This window comes from Artemia sp. Qi Xiang Cuo, chromosome 9 (genome assembly GCF_049724085.1).
Source record: "Artemia sp. Qi Xiang Cuo chromosome 9, ASM4972408v1, whole genome shotgun sequence".
Taxonomy (NCBI): domain Eukaryota; kingdom Metazoa; phylum Arthropoda; class Branchiopoda; order Anostraca; family Artemiidae; genus Artemia; species Artemia sp. Qi Xiang Cuo.
The window spans coordinates 43328717-43355926 of NC_142802.1; the positions used below are offsets into that span (position 1 = coordinate 43328717).

The 27210-nt window shown below is 36.1% G+C and overlaps 1 protein-coding gene across 1 annotated transcript in view; it reads left to right on the top strand.

The window, feature by feature from the left end:
• Nucleotides 1-1232: 1232 nt before the first annotated feature.
• The window catches only part of LOC148948683 (homeobox protein engrailed-like), a 104976-nt gene continuing 78998 nt past the window's right edge, over nucleotides 1233-27210 (top strand). The window contains exon 1 of the mRNA XM_089094047.1: nucleotides 1233-2020. Coding sequence (XP_088950173.1) covers nucleotides 1567-2020 — 454 coding nt within the window. The 5' untranslated portion in view covers nucleotides 1233-1566. The remainder of the gene's footprint in view (nucleotides 2021-27210) is intronic.

Below are 27210 nucleotides of genomic sequence, written 5' to 3' on the forward strand. Positions count from 1 at the left end.
ACAAGGACCTCCGCCAAGGGCTTTTTTTTTCTGAGCACTGAGGACGAATTGGCGGAGGTCCTTGTCGAAATATTTGTTTGTTTTCGTTCTTATAGTTTGAAACTGGCTGACAAAACCCTCGTTTTTTCTCATCTATTTTATTTATTTTTCATTTTTATTATATCCTTTCTTCTCTTTGTTTCTTACGTCTTGTACAGTCAGTGTGGTTTTAGAATGTATTTAGCATAAAATTATCTTTCAATTTGGGATATAATGACACAGGAACCCTAAAGTCTGATCGACCATACGAGGCAGGAGAGCTGTATCCATAATTTGTCCTCCCCCCCATTGAAGACCAGAAATAAATAAAAGTGCTAACTTTATTAGAAAATACTGAGATCCACCATGACTAATTTTACGACATAATTTTTCTTTACAGCCCCCCCCCCACACTAAGAAAAGTCGGTACTTATGTGTTAAACATACTCTTTTATATACTTCTGAAGTCAAGTTTGGTTAATGCTAATGAAACAAGTAAAATAGGATGAATATATAATAGTTTAGAAACAAATTTGGGATATATATTTGCACATTAGGGGAGTGGGGGGGGGGGTAAGAACGTACCCTAGCCTAACCTAGGTTCCTTCTCCCCCGCCTAAACCCCAAAAAACAACAGTTTAAATATCGCAAATCTAATGGAAAACCACGCTTTGCATTGCATGACTCTATAACGGTCACTTGAAATAACCGGTCACTGACGGGTTTTTCGTGACTCGTTTCATTACGTTATATAAAAGAGTACGTTTAATACTTCCGTACCGAAAAGTCTTTTCGGCTGTCTATACCATAGTTACCTTAGAAGCCCTACCAATGGAGACTTGCCTCTTCTGTGTTTTTTCAATACTGTTCTTAAGCTTGCAGTTAGCCTTAACTAGAAATGATTGAAGCGTTGATCTGCGTTCTTAAGCATATTTCTAGTGCTCGTTAATGTTCCACGATTCCACGAATGATATAAATTCCACGATTAGAATCTAGTCCCATACTTTAAAGCTGTCAAGAAAAAAATTCCCTAAAATTTCCCTCTTCTCTTAAACAGGACTCGAGAACATTAAAACGAAAAAGCAGGCATTGTGAGAAATTTACATTCCGTTTTATATTGAATATCTTAAAGGGAGATATTTTATTTCCTGATACAAATCTCCCATCTGGTTCTGTCGACATATTTCCTCAATTTGTTCTTTTGATAGGCTAAAGTATCACCAGAAAACGACCACCCATTACAATAAGAGAAATGGGTAGAAGACCCATTCCCATGTCGACACTTTGGACCCATCGACAACAGTTGTTGCCTACGATTTTATTGTCAAAAGAATTTGCCTCTATCCTACTCATCTGACTTTCAACAATTGCTCATATATCATGTCAATCTGTCAAGTCTCTATTGGCTAATCCCTTTAGCCAATCATGACTAAGATAGACTTAAGCGTGCGCCCTGGTGTCAATTTCCTAAGACAAGTTTGACCTTATTCTAATAGGTAATTGAATATGATGTGGTAGATAGAGATGGATATTAATAAGTCTTAATCAATGGCTGAAAGTAATAGAGATAGTGAATTATCTAAAGATGGCGGCAGTAGTACTGATGAGGAATTAAGTGTCGGAGGTGCGTCTCCTAAATTATACGATGCCGATGAATCTCAAACAACAAGTGATCATGCACAATCTAGTTTAGCAAATGGAGATATAAAGTTTTCAATTGATAACATTTTAGATCCAAATTTTGGAAAAGTACCAATAACACCGCAGCAAATATTAGATTTGTTACCGCAGAACCCAATTTACAATAAACAAAGTCTAGTCTGTAAAAGCCAAATTTGTGAAGATAAAATTAAATTATGGAGGCCTGGTATTGATTCAGATGAAGCTAGAACAAGCTCAACTGACGAAATTACAGACACTGACCAAAGTGATACTAGTCGAAAGTCCCAAAAATGGCCCGCTTGGGTTTATTGCACACGCTATTCTGACCGACCTTCCTCAGGTATACATGTTTTTTTTTTCTTTTATTGCCATTACGACGTTAAAGTAGTTACGGACAGATGGGTATATACTAATATGTGTGAACATTATATAAAACTTTGTAAAGTTAGGAAAACTTTAATGTGGGAGGAGCAGCTTTATTCAGTAAATTTGACCTTGAAGATACTCGGTCTGAATTTATGTCATTGTGAGTCCTAGACCAAATCTAACCAGTGAGGCCCTAATCATTTAAATGTCCGCATTTTCAAAAAGTTAACAAATATTTTCACCCTATCCCCCACGCAAATGAAATTCCTTGTCCTCCGGTCCCTTTTGAGGAAAGTTCCCGTGATCTAAGGGTTGGAAATATACTTCTTATTCCGATTCAACGGCCCTTACGGATTAGTCGTTCATATGGAATTGTGACAGGAAGTCAAACTTTGGCGTAAAGAGCGGGAGGATTGAGGAGGGTAAAACATCTCATGCGTGGAATAATTTATGTAGTCATAAGTTTTAGCAGGCCTATCGCTTTTTAATTTCATTTGAAAAAATTTGTTTTTTTTTCTCTGGATTTTAGGTTTGCTTTGAATACCTTCTCCAGGATTATCCAAAACGTATAGACGGCTGACTCACCCCCTCCTCTCAAACTCGACTCTTCTCCGAAATAATGATTTAATTTTTGCTTCCAGCGACGCTTCCAGAAACAGATTCTATTTCCTGTTTATAAAATTTTGCCAATTTTTTATATGCTAATAGCAAGGGCGGATCCAGGATTTTTTGGGGGGGGAGGGGGGTACTAATTTTTGAATTTTTCGGGGGGGGGGGTTACTAATTTTTTACTCAGTTTTCGACTAATTTTACTGATTTTTACCTAGGTTTTACTGATTTTCGACTTATTTTCGACTCGGTCAAAAATTTCGGGGGGGGGGGGTTCAAACCGGGTAACCCCCCCCCCCCCTGGATACGGCCTTGGCTAATAGCCATGAGAACATTTTAAATTATTTGCATATTTAAAATCGGGATTAATAGTAGATTTTGCTGATACATCTTCTTGGGCAGTTCGTAAGTACAAGCTCTGTGATCCAAGGGCTAAGTTGCACCATATAAAAATGGATCTAATTATGGAAGGTTTTTGACTCATTATTATTGCAGAGAAGTCATCCAATGTAGAGAATTTCAGAGCAATTTTAGAGCTTTGTATTGGCACTGGTGACTAGGATCTCTTATCCCATCTTGACACATGTAAAAAGATGAGCTTATATCAGCAAGGACAACCCAAAACGACACTGTCAAATTTTTTTAGAGAAGTAGCCACAAACAAAATTATTTGCAAGATTATAAGATACAAATACTCTACTTTAATAGTTGATGCGAGTTAACGATACAACAGTTGATTCTTGAACTGAGATTAAATTAAAAAGAAACAAGTTTTTTTTTACTGAAAGTAAGGAGCGACATTAAAAATTAAAACGAACAGAAATTATTCCGTATATGAAAGAGGCTGTCCTCTCCTCAACGCCTCGCTCTTTACGCAAATGTTTTTTATTGTTTAAAAAAATAAAGTTATGAGGCAGAGTCAAACTTTAGCGTAAAGAGCGCGGCGCTGAGGAGGGGACAGCCCCTTTCATATACGAAATAATTTCTGTTCGTTTTAAGTTTTAATGTTGCTCCTTACTTTCAGTTAAAAAACTTGCTTTTTTTAATTTAATTTTTGAACGTTTTTGAATCAATGCAGGTTTTGATTTTGGCTCACTGTCCATGAATAATTAAAACAAAATTTGTGTATTAATTTTATTTTATTTGGTTAAATGGCTTTCTCGAAAGGTATTAAATTTTATTTATGAACGTATTTATTAGTAATAAATATACGTAACTTACGAATTAACTTACGTAACGAACTTCTATATTCATAGATTTTTGATACGTATATTAGGGGGTTCGCCCCCTAGTCAATACCTCGCTCTTCACGCTAAAGTTCGAATTTTGTTCCAATTCTTTAAAAAATGACCCTTAATCACAAAGGTCGTTTATTATAATAAATTAGAATATGAAAGTACTAAAAAATCTTTGGATTAAAGGGCGATGTATTGACTAGGGAGCAGACCCAATCATATACGTAAGGACTTCTGTTCGTTGTAAGTTTTGATGTTGCTCCTTACTTTCAGTTGAAAAACTTTTTTTTTTTAAATTTAATTTCTGATCGTTTTTTAAATAATGCTGGGAAATCCGGCGCCCCCTTCATAGCAATGTCTCTTCCCCCATGAAAACTTCCTCCTTGGAAAGATACACCAACATAACCCGACCCTCCCCCCCCCTTATCAGAAAAAATCCCCCCTGAAAACGTCTGTATACTTCCCGATAACCAATACTATATTTAAACATTGGGTAAAGTTCATAACTCTCAGCCCTCCTCCCGGGGGCTTTGGGGGATTAAGTCATCCTAAAAGGCATAGTTATTATATTTTCGACCATGTTGAACAAAATGGCTATCTCAAAATTTGATCGGGTGACTTTGGGATAAAAATGAGCGTGGGATGGGTCCTAGTTGCCCTCCATTTTTTTGGTCACTTAAAAAGGGCTGTACAACTTTTAATTTCCGTTTGAATGAGCCCTCCCACGATATTCTAGTACTACTGGGTGGGTACGATCACCCCTGGAAAAAAAACAACAAAAAACAAATAAACGCGCATCCGTGATTTTTCATCTGGCAAAAAATACAAAATTCCACATTTTTGCAGATAGGAGCTTGAAACCTCTAGAGTTTCTCTAAGAAATTCTCTAATACGCTGAATCTGATGGTGTGATTTTCATTAAGGTTCTATAGCTTTTAGGGGATGTTTCCCCCTTTTTTCGAAAATCAGGCACATTTTCTCAGGCACTTAACTTTTGATGGGTAATATTAAACTTGATGAAACTTATATATTTGAAATCAAAACTAAAATCTGATTTTTCTGATGTATCTATTGGTATCAAAATTCCGTTTTTTAGAGTTTCGGTTACTATTGAGCCGGGTCGCTCCTTACTTACAGTTGGTTACCACGAACTGTTTGACTGTTTGATTTCAAATATAAGTTTCACCAAGTTTATTCTTATCCATCAAAAGTTATGCACCTGAGAAAATTTGCCTTATTTTCGAAAAAAGGGGGAAACTGGAAACACCCCCTAAACGTTATAGAACTTTAATGAAAACCACACCATCAGATTTTGCGTATCACAGAACCCTATTATAAAAATTTCAAGCTCCTATCTGCAAAAATGTGGAATTTTGTATTTTTTGCCAGAAGAAAGATCACGGATGCGTGTTTATTTGTTTTTTTTTCCAGGCGTGATCGTATCGACCCAGTGGTCCTAGAACATTGTGGGAGGGCTCATTCGAACGGAAATTAAAAGTTCTAGTGCCCTTTTTAAATAACTAGAAAATGGAGGGCAACCTGGCCCCCTCCCATGCTTTTTTTTCGCAAAGTCACCCGGTCAAAATTTTGAGATAGCCATTTTGTTCAGCATGGTCGAAGAATACAATAACTATGTCTTTGTCCCCGGGGGAAGGTATGCAAGTTATGAACTTTGCCCGATGTTTAAATATAGTATTGGTTTGAGAAGTACACAGAAGTTTTCAGGGGGGATTTTTTTGTAGTAGTTTTGGGGGGGATTGGATCGGCGGTTACGTGGGAGGATCTTTCCATGGAGGAAGTTTCCAGGGGAAGGAACATTGCTATGAAGTGGGCAGCGGATTTCCCAGCATTATTAAAAAAAAGATTAGAAATTAAATAAATAAAAAACAATTTTTGCAACTGAAAGTAAGGAGCAATATCAAAACATAAAACGAACAGAAATTATTATGTATATGATTGGGTTCGCCCCCTAGTCATTACCTCGCTCTTTACGCTAAAGTTTTTTGCACTTTCGTCAGAGCTATTTATTCTAATTAACGCCCTTTGTGACTAAAGGGTCATTCTTAAAGAATTGAAACAAAATTTGAACTTAACCCTAAAGAGCGAGGTATTGACAAGGGGGCGAACCCCTGAATATACGTAATAAAAATTTACGAATATAGAAGTTTGTTACGTAAGTTAATTCGTAAGTTATGTCAGAACAGAATTTCAAAAAAGCCATTTAGCAAAAAAAAAGTAAAATTAACATGCAAATTTCGTTTTAATTATTCATGTACGGTTAGCCAAAATCAAAGCTGCATTAACTCAAAAGGGTTCATAAATAAATAAAAGAACAAGTTTTTTTTTAACTGAAAGTAAGGAGTGACATTAAAACTTAAAACGAACAGAAATTATTCCATATATGAAAGGGGCTGTCCGTTCCTCAACGCCTCGCTCTTTACGCTAAAGTTTGACTCTGTATCACAACTTTATTTTTTAAAACAATAGAAAACTTTAACCTAAAGAGCAAGGCGTTGAGGAGGGGACAACTCCTTTCATATATGGAATAATAAACAAACAAGAAGGAGCGAGGAGGGGACAGCCCCTTTCATATCATATACGGAAGGAACGACCCGGCTCAATAGTAATCAAAACTCTAAAAAATGGAATTCTGATATCAATAGAAAAATAGAAAAAATCAGATTTTTATGCTGACTTCAAATATATAAGTTTCATCAAGTTTAGTCATACACATCAAAAGTTAAGTGCATGAGAAAATTTGCCTTATTTTTGAAAAAATGGGGAAACCGGAAACACCCCCTAAAAGTCATAGAACCTTAATGAAAATCACACCATCAGATTCAGTGTATCAGAGAACCGTACTATGGAAGTTTCAAGCTCCCATCTACAAAAATGTGGAATTTTGTATTTTTTTGCCAGAAGAAAGTAGAATGCGCCTTCTGGATTCTATGGGACATATAGGAAAACATTTCTACGGGACGTATACACCTTTTCAAAGAGAGTGAGAATCCCCTCGCAATGTCGTATGGATTCTATGGAACATATAGGAATTCCCATGTTATTTGCTTGCGTGCATAGGAATTCCCATGTTATTTGCTTGCAGCTATAGGACCATGGTATTTGCTTGCGTGTATAGGAATTCCCTTTTATTTGCTTGCGTGTATAGGAATTCCCATGTTATTTGCTTGCAGCTATAGGACCAAGTTATTTGCTTGCGTGTATAGGAATTCCCATGTTATTTGCTTGCGTGTATAGGAATTCCCATGTTATTTGCTTGCAGCTATAGGACCATGTTATTTGCTTGCGTGTATAGGAATTCCCATGTTATTTGCTTACGTGTATAGGAATTCCCATGTTATTTGCTTACAGCTATAGGACCATGTTATTTGCTTGCGTGTATAGGAATTCCCATGTTATTTGTTTGCAGCTATAGGACCATGTTATATGCTTGCGTGTATAGGAATTCCCATGTTATTTGCTTGCGTGTATAGGAATTCCCATGTTATTTGCTTGCAGCTATAGGACCATGTTATTTGCTTGCGTGTATAGGAATTCACATGTTATTTGCTTGCTTGTATACGAATTCCAAGGTTATTTGCTTGCAGATATAGGACCATGTTATTTGCTTGCGTGTATAGGAATTCCCATGTTATTTGCTTGCGTGTATAGGAATTCAAATGTTATTTGCTTGCAGCTATAGGACCGTGTTATTTGCTTGCGTGTATAGGAATTCCCATGTTATTTGCTTGCGTGTATAGGAATTCCCATGTTATTTTCTTGCAGCTATAGGACCATGTTATTTGCTTGCGTGTATAGGAATTCCCATGTAATGGGTGGTTTTTCTATACTTGGTGTCCATTAAAAACGGTTTTTTTGTTAAATAAGTAGTTCTTGTATCTTTTAAAAGAGCTTTACGGGGTTTGAGAGACTCTATTGCCTGATTCCGTGTGGTTTTTCTTTACTTGGTGCCCATTAAAAACAAAATTTTTTTGTTAAATAACTAGTTGTTGTATCTGTTAAATGAGCTTTAAGGTGTTTGAGAGACTCGGTTGCCTAATTCCGTGTGGTTTTTCTTTACTTGGTGCCCATTAAAAACGAAATTTTTGTGTTAAATAAGTAGTTTTTGTATCTGTTAAAAGAGCTGATCGGGGTTTGAGAGAATAAGGTGCCTGATTTCGTGTGGTTTTTCTTTACTTAGTTCTCACTAGAAACGAAATTTGTTTTCACAACGTTGGTCCTTTTCCAATTTTTATAACTGTCCTGGTTTTGATGAACTCTCCTGCATGCGTCTGTGGGAGTGTTCTATAAACAGTGCGCATCGAAAACAATAAAATATACCGGCAAAATAATCTCTTATTTGCTTAACGGGTTGTGATGGAGTCGTCTGACTGATTATGAGTGGTTCCGTGCTAGAATATTTTAAGACGGGCTTTGTTATTTAAAAAATTGGATGCTACAATCAGAATTGTTTGATTGGCATTTGCAAAAAAAGGGGTAATGAATTTGTGATTTGATGTGTAGGTTTGACATCACCAGACACGTGCGAGGGAAATTTTTTGTTGGTGGGGGATTTAAAAAGGTAAAAATGGGTGAACTACATTAGTTTATAAGACGGATCATGAAAATCCCAAGGTTTTTTTGTACTAAGAATGGACCGGAAACAACTTCAACCGTGCCCAGCCCCCCGCGATCAGAAATTAAATTATAAAAAAGTTTCTTCAACTGAAAGTAAGGAGGAACATCAAAACTTAGACGGGCAGAAATAGAGGCTGTTTCCAAAGATTTAGGATTTATTAACTTTAATGTTGCCAGTCAAAAGCTATGAGATTGAGAAAATTGTCTGATTATCGAAAAATGGAGAAACACCCTCCAAAAGTCGACAGGAATGGGATTGTCTTGAGGGGGGAATTTTCCATGGAAGAGGTGGAGGTTATTTTTACGTGAAAACAACTTCAACCATGCCCAGCCCCCTGCGATCAGAAATTAAATTATAAAAAAAAGTTTCTTCAACTGAAAGTAAGGAGCAACATCAAAACTTAAAGGGGCAGAAATAGAGGCTGTTTCCAAGGATTTAGGATTCATTAACTTTAGTGTTGCCAGTCAAAAGCTATGAGTTTGAGAAAATTGCCCGATTATCGAAAAATTAAGAAACACCTCCAAAAGTCGACAGGAATGAGAGTGTCTTGAGGGGGGAATTTTCCATGGACGAGGGGGAGGGTATTTTTACGTGAAAACAACTTCAACCGTGCCCAGCCCCCCGCATTTTTAACATGAAATGGCTGAAAAGTGTTTTTTTTTTGGGGGGGGGGTGGATGGTTATTAGTCTCTCATAAGCGTGTGTTGTCTGAAACCAATAAAAATAAACTAATTCCCTAGAGTCTGAACTAATACGGGTTTTGACAATAAATTATAGTTTTTTTGTAAGAAAACTATAGAAAACACATTGCTCAGGATCAGCTGTGAGACTTCACTATATTTTTGGATTGAAAAATAAAACTATATTGGTAAAATCTGAACTAATAATTCAATATTTTTTTTTCATAAACACAAACTTTTTTTTTTAATTTCGAAATTTTTCAACTTTATTTATTTTTTTCCTTTTGTACATATCTTAAAATTTCAAAATATGCTTACGGTTCTAACAATTGTGTTCTATGATTGGTCAGATACATGATGTGGTTTTCCCACTGGTATTCTATGACTGGTTATCGACACTACCTAGTTTATTGCATGTATTAAATCAGTATTTTTTACGCAGTGGACCGATAAACACATAAGTCATATCTTTAAAAAAAAAGTGAAGATGGAACATTTTAATAGAGTGTATTCACATAACAAGGTTATTGTAGCATTGAATGCCGCAAAGGAGAAGTATTTAAACTATGAAACAAGTACAAGTGGTAGCACTATCGGAAACGTATGCGTGCGTTGTCATGATAGTGAGAGTTTAGATTTCTTTCGAGCACCCAAAAATTTCTATTATACAAATGCTGGATATGCGAAATTATCATTTCCAGAGATGTATACACTCAAAGAGAATGGTAACAAACGAACAATTGTTGATAATAGAAGACAACTCCTTACTACTTCTACAGGTAACACAGTACATACGGATACGTCCAATCATCACCTTTCGGGTATTAGCATTCAACGGAAGGCTAATAAAAGAAAGGCCTACACTGCTACTAATATCGTAAACCATATCTTGTTTACGTGCCGAAACTGTTACCTTTGTAAAAATAATGTGTTAATAGACAGTGAAATTGTCAGAAAAATAAAAATGGCATTGTCAGAAAATATCACTACGGAATATAAAGATGAAACGATGAAAATCAAAGCACCTGCAACCGTTACTGGCATTGATCAAACAGTCAATGAATCAAATAATACAAAAGACGAAAAATATATTGAGCCTGTCGATGACACACCAGTAAAAATTGTGTATGATTCAAAATGGAATAATAATTATTCTACTGATTACGAACTAAGAGAAGACAATAGCTATAGTATCAAGAGAGAACATGGTGAACCATTTTATGGAACACATTCAAAATGCCCAAAGTTGTTCATTGATATTAATAATGTATAATAATATATATTTTTTGTATTAATATTCTACATGACATTATTTCATTAAAAATATATTATGCATTACATTGTTATGTGTTCAATATTTTTAGAGTAAGCTAGGATATCGAACGTTCGTTTTTCAAGCAGACTGTTTTTCGAGCCAAAAATAGACTAAAGTTTCAGATTTGAACCAGAAAATTGTATTTTCCATAATTTTCTTACAAAAAACTAGAGTTTACGGCCAGAAAACCCTTATTAGCTCAAATCTTATACAAATAGTTTAATTTTTCGATCTGAAAATAGACTAAAGTTTCAGATTTGAACCAGAGAATTGTATTTTTTATAATTTTCTTACAAAAAACTAGAGTTTACGGCCAAAAGCCCTCATTAGCTCAGATTTTTTAGAAAAAGTTTTATTATTCAATCCAAAAAGTCACACAACTTTCAGATTTGAACCAGAGAATTGTATTTTCCATAATTTTATTACAAAAAGCTAGAGTTTACTGCCAAAAAACCTTATTAGCTTAGATTTTATAGAAATAGTTTTATTTTTCGATCCGAAAATAGACTAAAGTTTCAGATTTGAACCAGAGAATTGTATTTTCCATAATTTTCTTACATCTTTGGAAATGGTTAACGATAACAAACATGTTTTCGACCAGATGGGTTTTTGAAAACAAATTCAGCATGGCGTGCGCTATATTTTTTATCATAACTTAAATGGGCAAAAATAGAGGCTGTTTCCACAGATATAGTACTCATTAACTTCTGTGTTGTCATCCAAAATCTTTTAGCTTGAGAAAATTGCCTGATTATCGAAAAATGAGGAAACACCCTCCAAAAGTCGACAGGAATGGTATTGTCTAGAGGGGGGGGAATTTTCCATGGAAGAGGGGAAGGATATTTTTACATGAAAACAACTTCAACAGTGGCCCGCAATCAGAAATTAAATTAAAAAAAAAGTTTTTTCAACTGAAAGTAAGGAGCAACATCAAAACTTTTAGTGGCAGAAAAAGAAGCTGTAACCAAATAATGGGAATTCTGTAGCTCTAGTTTTGTAAGTCTACAGCTATTAGCTTGTAAAAAGTTCCTTATTAACGAAAAAATGTTGAAACACCCTCCAACCGTCGACAGGAAGGGTATTGTCTTTAGGGGGGGGGGGGAATTTTTCATGGACGTGGGGAAGGGCATTTTTACATTAAAACAACTTCAACCGTGGCCCACAATCAGAAATTAAATTATAAAAAAGTTTCTTAAAATGAAAGTAAGGAGCAACATCAAAACTTAAACGGGCAGAAATAGAGGCTGTTTCCAAAGATTTAGGATTCATTAACTTTAGTGTGTAAGTCGTCTGTGTGTGTGTGTGTCCTCTCTGTGCATGTGTCGTCGCTATGTGTGTGTCGTCTCTGTGTGTGTGTGTGTGTCGTCTCTGTGTGTGTGTCGTCTCTGTGCATGTTTCCTCGCTATGTGTGCGTCGTCTCTGTGTTTGTGTGTCCTCTCTGTGCATGTGTCGTCGCTAAGTGGATTTTCATGATCCGTCTTATAAACTAATGTAGTTCACCCAAAATTATCTTTTTAAATCCCCCACCAACAAAAAATTTCCCTCGCACGTGTCTGGTGATGTCAAACCTACACTCCAATTCACAAATTCTTTACCCCTTTTTTTTGCAAATGCCAATCAAACAATTCTGATTGTAGCATCCAGTTTTTTAAATAACAAGTCCCGTCTTAAAATATTCTAGCGATATCCATTCGTGTAAGTAGGGGAGGCTACTTCCGGTCCATTCTTGGTACAGAAAACCTTGGGATTTTCACGATCCGTCTTATAAACTAATGAGCTTTTAAAAGATACAAGAACTACTTACTTAACACAAAAATTTCGTTTTTAATGGGCACCAAGTAAAAAAAAACCAAAAAAAAAATACACAGAATCAGGCAACAGAGTCTCTCAAACCCCGTAAAGCTCTTTTAAAAGATACAAGAAAAACTTATTTAAAACAAAAAATTCGTTTTTAATGGGCAATAAGTAAAGAAAAATCCCACCGAATCAGGCAAACGAGTCTCTCAAACCCCGTAAAGATCTTTTAAAAGATACAAGAACTACTTATTTACAATAAAAATTTCGTTTTTAATGAGCACCAAGTAAAGAAAAAACATACGGAATCAGGCAACTGAGTTTCTCACACCCCGAAACGCTCATTTAACAGATAGAATAACTACTAATTTAAAAAAAAAATTTCGTTTTTCATGGACACCAAGTAAAGAAGAACCAAACGGAATCAGGCAACTCAGTCTCTCAAACCCCCTAAAGCTCTTTTAAAAGATAAAAGAACTACTTATTTAACACAAAAATTTCGTTTTTAATGGGCACCAAGTAAAGAAAAACCACAAGGAATCTGGCAACCGAGTCTCTCAAACCCCGTAAATCTCTTTCAAAAGATACAATAAATATTTATTTAACACAAAATTTTGGTTTTTATTGGGCACAATGTAAAGAAAACCACACGGAATCAGGCAACAGAGTCTCTCAAACCCCTTAAAGCTCTTTTAAAAGATACAAGAACTACTTATTTAACACAATAATTTCATTTTGAATGGCCACCAAGTAAAGAAAAACCACACGGAATCAGGCAACCGAGTCTCTCAAACCCCGTAAAGCTCTTTTAAAAGATACAAGAACTAATTATTTAACAAAAAAAAATTCGTTTTTAATGAGCACTAAGTAAAGAAAAACCACCCATTACATGGGAATTCCTATACACGCAAGCAAATAACATGGTCCTATAGCTGCAAGCAAATAACATGGGAATTCCTATACACGCAAGCAAATAACTTGGGAATTCCTATACACGCAAGCAAATAACATGGGAATTCCTATACACGCAAGCCAATAACATTGTCCTATAGCTGCAAGCAAATAAATGGGAATTCCTATACACGCAAGCAAATAACATGGGAATTCCTATACAAGCAATAAAATAACATGGTCCTATAGATTCAAGCAAATAACATGGGAATTCCTATACACGCAAGCAAATAACATGGGAATTCCTATACACGCAAGCAAATAACATGGTCCTATAGCTGCAAGCAAATAACATGGGAATTCCTATAAACGCAAGCAAATAACATGGTCCTATAGCTGCAAGCAAATAACATGGGAATTCCTATACACGCAAGCAAATAACATGGGAATTCCTATACACTCAAGCAAATAACATCGTCCTATAGCTGCAGGCAATTAACATTGAAATTCCTATACAATCAATCAAATAACATGGGAATTCCTATACAAGCAAGCAAATAACATGGTCCTATAGCTGCAAGCAAATAACATGGGAATTCCTATACAGGCAAGCAAATTACATGGAAATTCCTATACACGCAAGCAAATAACATGGTCCTATAACTGCAAGCGAATAACATGGGAATTCCTATACACGCAAGCAAATAACATGGGAATTCCTATATGTCCCCTAGAATCCATACGACATTGCGAGGGGATTCTCACTCTCTTTGAAAAGGTGTATACGTCCCGTAGAAATGTTTTCCTATATGTCCCATAGAATCCAGAAGGCGCATTCTACTGAAGAACGATCACGGATGCGTGTTTATTTGTTGTTTCTTTTTCCCGGAGGTCTTCTATATATCTTCTAACGAACTGCTATATTCGTATATTTTTATTACGTATATTTGGGGGTTCGCCCCCTAGTCAATATCTCGCTCTTTACCCTTAAGTTCAAATATTGTTCCAATTCTTTAAGATTGACCCCTCAATCACAAAGGCCGTTAAGTAGAACAAATAGCTCTGATGAAATTGCAAAAACAATATTAACGTAAAGAGCGAACGAGGTAATGACTAGAGGGCGAACCCAATCATATACATAATAATTTCTGTTCGTTTTAAGTTTTGACATAAAAGCTAGTACATTTAGCCATGATCTCCAAAACACTTTAATAATCTTTTGTGATTCTATTTTTCGACTCTAATTTTAAACAATGACAATAATTCACCTTAGCCACCCCTCCACCCCCAAAAAAGCACTCTTTAATCCACATCTACGATTTTTTTTTGTTTCAAATTCATTTTTAAAAATTAGCGATACCTTAGTCTGCCAAGAGCCCTTATATGCTTAATCATGATGCTCCGTCTTTCTTTAATACCTTCCAAACATTTTTATCATAATTTTCAAGTTTTGCTTAAAATAACAATAATAATAATTACACCCTCCGTTGATTCTACGACAGCCACAGGGAAAATAACATTGGTTATGTTTGTTGGTTGTTGGTTTTGGCTGTTGGTTATGTTTGTTTGTTATGTTTGTTGGTTAAGTTGATTATGTTTGTTGTTTGTTGGTTATGTATGTTGGCTGTTGGTTTTGGTGGCTGGTTATGATTGTTGGTTGTTGTTTATGATTGTTGGTTATTTTTGTTGGTTGCTGGTTATGTTTGTTGTTTATGGTTGATGGTTATGTAGTTTGTTGCTTGATGGTTAAGGTTGATGGTTATGTTGGTTGGTCATGTTTGTTGGTTGTTGTGTTTCTTGGTTATGTTTGTTGTTTATGGTTGCTGCTTGTGGTTGCTGGCTATGTTTGTTGGTTGCTGGTTATGATGGTTGTCAGTTATGTTTGTTTGGTTATGTTTCTTGGTTATCTTTGATGGTTATGTTTGTTGGTTATGGTTTTGTATATGGTTTTTGACGTGTTTGTTGGTTATGTTGGTTGTTATGTTTGTTAGCTATGTTTATTGGTCATGTTTGTTGGTTATGTTTGATGTTTATGTTGGTCTTGTTTGTTGGTTGTTGGTTATGTTTCTCGGTTATGTTGGTTATGTTTGTTGATTATGTTTGTTGGTTGTTGGTTATGATTGCTGGTTATGATTGTTGGTTATTCGTTGATGGTTTTTGGTTATGTTGGTCGTGTTTGTTGGTTGTTGGTTATGTTTTTATATGTGTTAGTTGGTCATGTTGGTTATGTTTGTTGGTTATGTTTGCTGTTTATGTATGTTGGTTATGTTTGTTAGTTGTTGGTTTGGATATATTTGATAATAAAACGAGTTACTAACCAATGTAACCCCCTGTTTTTGTTTCCCCCACCTTGTTTTTCTATTAAAAAACCTTAGACGTTTGTAAGGAATCAAGTCTAAACATGCCTCCCCAGGTGGTAGATACTTTGCGATCTTCAGTGCTCGCCTGTAGATTACAAGTTTGCCAAGCGGATTTTGGCAAAAGAAGAATGTGAAAATGGATGTAATTGTCGTAAAATATAACAGGCAAGTGATGTATCCAAGCTGTTGCATAATGTCTGTAAAAGCACGGATAAAATTAATGAAAAATTTGGGTTGGATTTGGGGTATTATTTTTCCACTCCTCATCTGCTGATGGATTTAATTCTTAAAATCATTGAAGTTGAAATAGGTCTTATCCCCGTCGTGGATCAGCACCTGTTTGTGGAGAGGTCCATGCGGGGAGAGTATGTTTTCCATGGGGATTGTATCCTTGAAACCGACCCGACTGGACAACGCACAGGTGAAAAGTCGAACGCTGTTTTCTTGATTGTGAATTCCCTTTATCTGTCGGCAATGTCTCCCTTTTATTTGCCGTGTGGGCATTACCAATGGCTTGACAATTTTTCTGCTTCAGATTTCCCCAGAATTCACACTGTTGAGGAGATTGGACCACAAGGATGGATTTTCGAAATTGACGGTGAAATCATAGGACCAGAGGTCGTGACTATCGAAAAACTAAAGCTTTTTACCCTCTGAATGTATTACAAGCAGATCTTTTGACTCTAGACGCAATTCAAAGACGTCATAATAAACCCTAAAAGTATATTCTACTTGCAATAAGTGATTTTAGTCGCTATGCATATTCAGTTCTATTGCAGTCAAAGAGAGGCAATGAAGGGGCTAAAGCGCTTGAATCTATCTTTGAACAAAATTCGCAAAAAAAAATTCAAACAGACCGTGGAAGCGAACTTGTTGATTCACATGTAAAAAGGTTTTTATTGAAATATAATACTATAATCTATCATAGTCATAGTCCTATAAAGGCACCATTGGCTGAATGTTTGAAACGAACAATTCTACTTTTTATTTCAAGGCATTGTACATTGAAAAATACTGCTGAATTTATTCAAGATTTAGATTAATTTATGCTGATTTATAATCAACGTCCTCATCGATCCTTGTTCAATGCTAGCCCTCAGGAAGTTTATCATAATGACACTGACAACACACTTTTCCTTAAACAATATTTTAATGAAAAGGCGGGGAAGAAAAAATTTATTGTTGGTGATACTGTTCGAATCAATTGTACAAGAAATATTTCTGAAAAGGGAAATTACTTGTGGATTATTGAACTTTTTAAAGTGTCACAAGTCATGGACACTAAAACTATAACGTATCGGCTTCGTAATATGAAAGATGAAGAGATTCTTCGTGGTTTCTATGACTATGAATTGCAAAATATTGGAGAGAGTAGAATCTATCAAATTGAAAAGGTATTAAACAGTCGTACTCGATAGGGTAAGCGACAGTTGCTTGTTCGCTGGCTAGGATACAACTCTGATTTTGATTTGTGGATACTCGCTGAAGACGTTCATAACGCTTGAAAGTTTTTATGTGACATTCAAGTCCAATGTTTCTGATCCTCTTTATGACGATTTGATTAAGACCAGTGGTTTTTAGACAAACTCTCCCCTCCCATTAAACTTGAGGGGAGGTATGAAGTTGCCCTTGTAGATTGTATTCTCAAAAATACATATGTTAAAAATGCATAAGTTGCTCTTGTATTAGGATCGTACATTATACGTACGATCCTAAGCACGGATCGTACATATGATATAAAAATTAGACCACATGACTGGCCAATCGTTAATGATCAACATGTAATTGAAAAGATCAATTCATATGAGTACCCCTTTGTTACATTATCATATAAAGAGTTTGGGACTATAAAGGAATTGTGTCTGGCTATCAACAACAAATTTCATATCGTAAAAATGGTGCCTTTCAATTCACTTATTCTAAGGAAGAGGGTAAAATCTACATTAGTTCACCCATTGACAATGAAAAGGTTTTTCTCAACAATAATATAAGAGAATTTCTTGGTTTTAAACATAATATAATCCATGGTAGAAGTGCAGGAAACGCTAATGGTATGAATTGTGTCATTTTCACAGGGTATTCACTCGCCTTCTCCTCAGATAGTTATATATTTCTTTATGCATCCTTTGTTGAGAGACCAAGAGTCAGTAATATCATTGTCCCCCTCCTACGTGTTCTTGAACGAAAAACCTCTAATAACCTTATTCATCACTACAATATAAAGCAACTTCAATGCATTCCAGTCAACACTTCGTATTTGGAGCTCTGTCAGTTAACATTAAGAAGCGAATTGGGTGATCCTCTAGGAATAACAAAAGGTTTGGCTGTAATTACATCTCGATTTTGACCCATTCAGTAAAATTGCTAATAGAACTCAGTTTGTTTGTCCTGATATTGTTTGCTATGTTTCTACTCTTGGGCCACGACAGTTGGGGCATGAAATGGACTATTACAGGGTTGTTCGTCAATGTCTGGGTAAGGTCTCGGTGGTTGGTTCGCTAAGCTGTTTCGCTCTGCACTAGCTTTGGCTAAAAAATATATTTAACCAGTTGCAACGGATTTCACGTCCTCTAAAATACATGAATAGGGCACTGGGAAGGATATTCAAGAAAGTGTTTCATAATATCTTAGGTCAAGCGCACGATCCCTTGGCGAGCGATCGAAACAACGCAGAAAAGGTTTAAAAACGGTGCAAAAGACTTCATCAATCATCAGTCTCAAGTCAGCCCGGAAGTATCAAAGAAGAAGAAAATAAAAAGAACCAAAAGAGATTTTTCTCCTAGAAAAAGGCATTTCTACCTTATAAAGATTCTCACCCTCCAGTCCCCTCATCTCAAAATCTTTTCAATGCGAAAAATGTAGATGTCAGTGTAAAACATGGATACTATGAACAATTTTACCCGCAACAACCACTCTCTGAAAATGTCCATTTTCATTGTTAAAAAATCTAACAATTAAAAAACAAGTGCTGCCGAGGGGTTATCCTACGGAAATTGTGTACTACACAATTTATTTCGACAATTTAGTGTCTACATAAATGGAACATTGGTGAGCACGAGCAATAATCTTTCAAATTATGCAATTTATATAAAATTCATTTTGATGACTGCAATGTTTTATAAGCTGCTGAGGAGACAAGCACTAATAAAAAACAGATACTGACGTCACTAATATTCTTAGAGATACGACAACTACAGATTTACATTTAGTTGGGAAACTTACTCATCATATATTTAATATACCTCAATGGCTGCCTCCCGATATAATAATTGATATAAAACTACAACTTGCACCGTCCAATTATATTATGTAAAAAGTACAGGGCGATGCACCTGATGTAACAGTCTCTTTCACATCGCCAATATTCCATGTTTGAAAACAATAGGTTGTGAGTTCTGTTGCTTTGGCAATTGAAAAATTAAAAGCTGCTTGAAATAATGTCAAACTACTCGTGCCTCATACAATCACGATTCAACGCCATATTGCTACAGGTAGGCGTACCTGTACCGATTCATCATTTATCAATGGAGAACTTCCTTTAAAATTGGCATTGACTTTTGTAAAAGTGCTAGCGCTGTTGGATCAGGGACAGATTCTCCGAATAAATTTGAACTGTTAGGACTTTCATCGCTTGTTTGTAAAGTAAATGGATTTCCACTCTACAATTTATCTTATGATAAATCCTACAGGATCCTATATGAATTGACAATGCAAACTCTAGATCGAGATTCTCAATTATTCGAGAATGGTAAAAGTGAATAAATTTTTGCGAAAACTCAAGGCATTATTGTATTGGATTTATCCGGTACTCAAGATATGAGTATTGTCTGGACGGGTACTGTACGGCTAGAGTGTACCTTTGCCGAGCCATTGGAAGAAAAATTTCATCAATCTCGCCAAATCAATTTGAAACCTATTCTGAAATTACCCCTGACGGCAGTGTTTTATTAGACTTGGCACCACGAACACAAATAAAATAACTCAGAGTATTCAATTTGGACCCTATATATCCAAATATAATTCCTATTGCATACCTTCAGATTTCCTGGAGTATATTCAACATTTTGATAATACAATTATTATTGTTAATAGCAGTCCATCAAGTGTAAAGACGGGGCATTGGTTATGTATCTTTCAAACAAGAAACAATATAGAATTTTTTGTTGCGCTTGGTATACCGTATACATTCCGCACATCTCATATTAAAAATTTTCTTGAGTAGAGGGGAAAATCTAAGATTCAAAATCCGAAGCGGTTAAAAGATCTATGAAAGAAAAGCTGTGGGTTTTGTGCCCTATTATATTTTATTTTTCGAAGTGGTGGACATACTTATATGGAATTCCTCAAGATTTATTTTGACAACCTTCGATTGAACGACTTTCTTGTTGAAAATACTCTTTCCTGCCTATATAATATAAATTTCGGTGCCCTAAAAGTGAAATGCTTTGAAAATGTATGTAAATTTCTTTATTAATAAAATTTGTGTATACAAAACACTGCATCCTTTTTAGATTCGTTGTTCTACGTATAGGTAATCATCAGAAACGATAAGTGGTAGCAGTTCATCGGGATCCGATTTGTATTCATCTTGACATGCAAAGTCAGGGTCACATTTTCTACCGTATAGTGTAACTCTATTTTTATTAAAAACTCTTTGTAAAAATAACAATACCATCCGGAATCTCATGGTAAAATTTTTGCGTTACAATTCGGTTATTTGAACCAATGTCAAGCACAAAATTCTCCTCCAACGAAACAATTTTTTTAACAGGCGAATATAATCGATTAAGATTATAATCATAGTAGCCGGTATCTTCACAACGATGTGTTAAAAACCAGACTCTTTTATTATTCCAGCAACTGAAGCGTAGACCAGGTTCTTCTTCCCAAAACAATTTAAAGCCGAGACGATACCAGTCTCACAAAAACAAACTCAACTCACGTTTAGGGTTATTTGCAATCATGCCAATGTAAGTATTTTCCCATTGATCGCATTTATCATAGTGACAATTGGAACATAAGCATCCTCTATGATGAGAGTCACAAACCTCTTCAAGACATAAATTACAGTCTTCAATTTGTGCTGCATGTCCTCTATGCAATTTACATGGATTGCATAATTTACCCTTTTCATTATAGTCATCAGCAAAATTACAATTCTAGCAGGATGAATAGCTGCCCAATGTATACAAGCATAATCGAAATGTGTAAAACATTTTTCGAAGTTGACTGTCTCACTTCCAAAAAGAAATTGACTCAGGATCAATAAAAATGTTTCCTAAAAGAAGTTGGTTCACAAAATGCGCGTTTAATTAGTGAATAAGAACAAAACCACAATTTCATTTTGTTTTGTCTCAATTAATATGTCTATGAATTGAGTAAATGCTTGGGGACCGCGACGACAAAGTTTCATACAATAGTCCAAAGATAGGGAATCAGTACCCATTATATCTTTAATAATTTCACGAGAAAATATTTTTTTGAAGTGATAATTACCGAAAGTCATCATCTAAATATAAACATTTTTCTAATTTTACTAGATTGCGCAAGATTTTCTTATTCTCAAATCTATCTATTTTAACACTCTCACTACCAAATGCAGAGTAAGCGTTTTCTTTAAATTGTTCTCTTCAATTATTTCGCCAGTGCATCTAATCCGTCTTGTAGTCTCTTTATATGCACTATATTCACCTTTATATGCATTATATAGCCGCAAAGCCTAATTGTTTTTCCGACGTGAATTTGCTTAATGTTATAACATATCCAGCATACATCAGTAGAAAGGGAGGTGCTACTCGTGACGGGACTCCTTATATGGGCATAGAGTCCCTAGGGAGAACACGTAGTTAATCGAAGTGTGTCAATGACTTCTTTTTTCAACGTCGACTTATTTGTTGTTGTTGTTGTTTGGCCAAGTGCACGCCAGGGGCGAATGTTAAAATCCAGGAATAGGAAACAGGATCACGTGTCTCCTTCTCAACCAATCAGAGACTAGGTTACATCCCCCTTCTCAGCCAATCAGAGAGCTGGTTACATATGGTTTTCTCCATTACATCGCAAGTCGCCCTTGAGATTTCGTATATAACGGACATGCATTGTGATTAAATTATCAGAAAGCTCCAGGACATAATGGATATAACACTAAATATTATTGATGAGCTTGAAGCATTGGCAGCCTGAATTTATCATGTAAGTTCGGTTTTAGTACATTTTCATTTTTTATTTTCAAAATAAAATTATTTTCATTGGTCGCCCTCCAGTATATTTAGGTAAGTCCCCCCTCCCACTCCAGTACAAACTCCTCCACCATGCTATCTTTATACTCGATAGAAAACATAAAATATGTTCTTTTTACCGCATACCCCCCCCTCAAAACCCTCCACTGTTTTTACAAGTATAATTCTTGCAATTGAAATAATTCTCTTTTCGATAAAATTCTTGCTTTTCTGTACTGTGATTTAAAGTGTCCACTGACTTCTGTCAATTCTTAAGGCATTATGCCGCTCTGTGTTGACATAAGGCTCCGCGCAATCTTATAAATAGTTTTGTCACCCTTTTCCTGTTTTTTTTACATTAGCTGGTTTTAGGCAATCTAGGTTTTCGATGCTTTTTATGTAATTCTGTGTTTGTCTGAAAATAGCGGAGAACTAATTTCGTCTGCAAAATTAGCGATAGATATTTAGGACATTGGAATTCTATATTCTATGTATGAGCGAAACATGTTATTCTCCAAAAATAATTGCTAACAATATTTTATGACATTGCTGAAAAGAGGGGGGGGGGAGGGGGATTGTTTTTCTCCATCAAATTAAAACGGTTTTTCAGACAATTGCAATAATTAAGCGCAGGCCTATGCAATCTCTATTTGGAAAAGTGAAACGGATTATTTTCAAATTAAGGTCTAACAATATATTTAGGATATTGGTGACAAGGGGGAGGGGGCCATGCCTCAATTCTATCGCCATCATTGTAAAATGAAAAACAAAACTGTTTCTTCGCGTTAGGGCAGTAAGAGGATCGAGGGTTTCTAAGAAAAAAAGATAGCTTTATTATGTGTACATTTACATCCAAGATTGTAATTTAGGCCTATAAGCTGCAAGGCTAACAATCTTTTTTCTATTTTAAAGGCCTATAGACGGGAAACAATTTCTCAGCAAGGTAAAAATTTCTCAGCAAGGTAAAAATAGGGGCATTTCTTGCAAATTTTACCTTTTGCTTTGCTTTTGGCGTAGGGGGGCTTTCTTAGTGATAAATGCGTTCTAGACAAAATTATGGTTAGTGTGGGTGGGGATACTAATTTTCTTTCTTTAAAAAAAGGGGGAAATTATTTTGATACTAATTTTTTTTTGTTCTTTTTTAAGGCCTATTACGAAGAATGTATACCCCCTCCAACCAAGAGAGCGAAAGAGGAAGAGGCAGCCCCCGTACAGCGGAGGGAGATGGCTGGAGCATCCAAACCCGTATCCTCTGCGCAACCTTCGAGGCCTGTGGTCATAAGACATGCTGGTCCCACTCAAACCGCAAACCAATCTACCCAAGCCCGTAATATCGCCGACCAATCCACTAACAGGAAATTCAAAGGTGAATGGGCAGCTTCCTACATGATGACGAGTCCCGCTCCAGGTAAAGTCGCTGCCCCACCAACACAAGGTCCGCCGATGGTACAGCATGCTTCGCCTGGGCCTTCGGGCATTCAAATACAGCCAGAATTTGTGAATGTGAGCATGTTTTCCGACCTATCTTATAGAAATATCTAAAAACAAAACTATTTTTCAGTCTAATATAAACTCAGAGACATTAAAATACCAAACCATCGCCCCAACCATGGTTTTAATTTTCTCTGATCCCCCCTCCCTCACAGATATCTAAATATAAATTTTTTTTGCTTTGTTAAATTGCTCTTTTTTTTCATATTTTCTCTGTTCCCCCCACTCTAGATCATAAACTGTTGCTATCTCTCATAATAATATTTTTAACTAATTTCTAGTCAATTACTGTTAGAGAACCTTTTTATCTCAAAATACCGTTTTTCACAATTGAATATTATAGTTTTAAGGATTCGGTCTTCCAACAATCGTTTCATTTCATCGCGCAGTAAAAGTGTGTCGCAGAGATATTAAAGGACATTATTCCCCCTTTTCTAGATCAGACCAATTATCGTATACATTCAGCAGTCTGCTGAATTCTCATAGTGAAGCCGAAAAGGTCTAGCTATATTCTGACGGCATATTTCCTCATAGAAAACTGCCTTTACGTTATAAACTACGTGTTTATTTAAACACAATTTTCTATGAGGAATGGCTAACAAGTAAAGACCGCGCGATTTTTTTTCAAAGCTGTTTAGTTTCTACCTTTTTCTTCCATCTTTTCGATTTTCGCTTTTTTTCAACACTGTAAAATTATATCATAGATTTTAAAATATATTTTACCTCCCCACTCAATTTTAAGTCTGTGAGAATATAGCATTGCATTGGCAGTGTTCTAATTTGAGTAATATTTTTTACAGCTTTCAACCTTACAACTTGCCAAGATTTTAGGGGAGACATTCAATAAGAGTTAACGGTTCCCATTTAATTGTATTTTCCTGCTGAACATCTTGGAACAGAACATACGTGGCTTACAATAATTAAGCTAATGAGTTCACAACCTGTAGGGAATTAGGGAAACGACTTATGGTCTAACAATATTTTTTTGGACATTATGTAAACGGCTGAGAGCCATCGTGGTGGCCGGGAAGTGCCGGTGGGCCTGAGAAGCGGTGTTTCCCGCGCCGCGGGAAGCGCTGCGGGAAAGCACCGCGATGGCCGGCTCGGAGGGGGAGCATTAAATACTGGAAATTGAGGGGAGTTGTTTGAACAAAATCAAATTGGCTTCTATGTCATGCGTTTTAGATTGTAAATATCTTATATTAAGTTGAAAATTGGAACTTTCAGAATATCAATAGAGTAGTGAATTAAATGCTACTAAAAGCATTTAAATAATAATCCAAATTTTAAACAGTAGGGGTGATTTGAACACTTTGAAAATAACCTATTTTTCATTTATAGGTTGCATTGGTCCGATACTCGTCGTCATCATCATCATCATCATCATCCTCATCAGTTGGAGAAGGAGAGGACGCCATTCAGGACATTGAAATACCGGCTATCAACGAATGGCATGGTATTATTAATTCTATTGAAGTACCATCTAATATTGATGAGTTTATAGACTGAATTTTTAAATGTAGATTATAGCGCAGTTGGGCAGGGGGACTTGAGTCAAAACACCTTGCAAATTTTGAATGATTTTACAAATGAATTAACTGGGAACCCTTCCCCCACTGATTACATGAACATAGTTCAAACAAATGAAATTGTTTCCCATAGCCATTTTGTTGAACAAAGTAGAGGAGGGGGTGTTGATAATATACAAGAGGGGGAGGGGGAGGGGGGTAATGTCCAATTCACGACTTTTCCTGATTTTCAATTATCTAATACAATTTTAAATGCTATATCTGTCCAAAGTGCAACTTTTGGTGACCCATTTAAGTCGCTTTTGGGGGGAAATTTTGTGTTTGACACTTTAGAAAATATGCATGAATATGTACTTAGAATTGGTGCACTGCTGAAGAACCAAATTTAAGTATGGGGAGGGGTAAGGGTATCAATTAAGGTTTCAATTGTTTTAAAGGTGTTCTATTTAAATGAGGGGAAAAGTGAGGTTTACCATCACTATATACACTCCGAGATGCGCGTGATTTATCCGAATTTAGAAAATTTTGAGGGTGTTTTCATGGATTGGATAGGTCATATTATTGCGCAACTTGAGAACTTTAGCAAAAATGGGAGCAGCTGTGTAATACTGTTTGTTGTAAATTTAAGCGTAAATATCTGTAAATTTAAGAAAGATTTTATTTTAAGAGGGGGGCATTGGGATGAGGGTACAGTTTTAAAATATAATCTAGATCTAGAAGGTTGTAAAGATGTCCAGCAGATCTGTTTTGAAACAGATCAAAAATGTTTCAAGTACGCTTTCCTCATATCAGCATTCGAGCCTCTAGCACGTGACGCTTCCAAGACGAATTTAAACGATTGGGCTGTAAATGGGAAGGAAGGGTCCAATTTTCCCATTGTAGAATTCTCTTATTTAGAAGGAAAATACCCAGTAGGACTGAGATCCATTGACATTATCGAAAAGGCTAATGTCCATTTAAATATCAGCGTTACTGTGGTTAGGTACGAAACTGAATCTGAAGATGGGGTCTGCTTAAAAAAGAAGGGGGTGGTCTTCTCGGTCAGGGACCCGTCAATTGAATTAGTCAGACACTGGGGTTGGTTTTTGTATACACCACCTAGTGACCTTGACAATTCAATTGGCCATTTTAATCCTATTAAAGACATTAGTAGAGTTCTGGGGGGTGGTAAGCATAGGGGGACCCGTTTCTAATGTCCGACATGCCTGTCTCAATTCCGTAGTGATATAAAACTACGGGATCACATGAAACATTGTAGATGGCGTGGATATCAGGCAGTGGAAACGGTTTCAGGGGATAGGGCCATTTTACGCTTTAAAAATTTTCAAAACACCCTCCTCCAGTGCAACAAAATATCTTTGGATTGTGAAGCTAAGCTGGTGGAGGTGAACGATCCTCGATTTCCAAACCGAATCAAAGAACATCAAGCTATTGCTATTGCTATCAACCTATGCCCATGCCCAAAGAGACAATTCTAACACCATGCGGTTGCTAGAAATAGTAGAAACATTGGATGAGGGGGAGTGCATGGTCAAGGCACTGACTAAACTAATTGGCACAGCTAATGGCGTTATTTCTCGTTTTAGAAAGACACAGTATCCTATGGTGTTTTCTGCAGAGGATCTTATCGCTATTAAAAATCAAAAAATATGCTGATTTCCTAAGGGAGAGTGTGTTGAGGGGGATAAGGGGACTAAAGGGAAAAGATGGGGGAAGGGGAAATTCAGAGACCATAATAACTTGTGGCAGGAAATATCCTCGTGGGGTAGTAATTTTAGAGGGGTTGCGTATCAATCGTGTAACTTAAATGTTAGCCAGCAGTTTTTTATTCCTGTTTTTATCCACAACTCAAATTACGATTTAAAATTTATTTTACCGGCACTGGCAGGTATGCACAGGGAGGGAGGGGGAGTAGACTGTCCATGGGTAAATAATTCATTTACCTATAATATTATTCCTAAAGTTGCCGAGAAGTTGTTGCTTCTCGAGCTGAAATGGCAGGTAGTAAATAATGGGCATACGTGTTGGAATAAAATCAGGTTTTTATATTCTTTTAGTTTTTTTCCCAAGGTTTTGAGTCAATTGATTCAAGTGCAGAAAAGCAACAATTTTGATAGCTTTCCCTTGCTTAAACAGCACTTTCCAGACAATGAAATGTATGACCTGAATGACCTGCAAAGGTGTATACGCATACGACTATTACTTTTCTGGTGCTCGCTTAAGCGAGGTGAAACTACCTCCAATTGAAGCTTTTTACAATTCACTGACCAGCAGTGAATGCATGGCCGAGGACTATGAGTTTGCCAAGAAGGTGTGGTCTAAGGGGAATTTTAAAAATGGGTGGGATTATTTTAGACTGTACATGGCCAGTGACGTTTTAACTCTGTTGGATATAGTCTGCAAGAACAC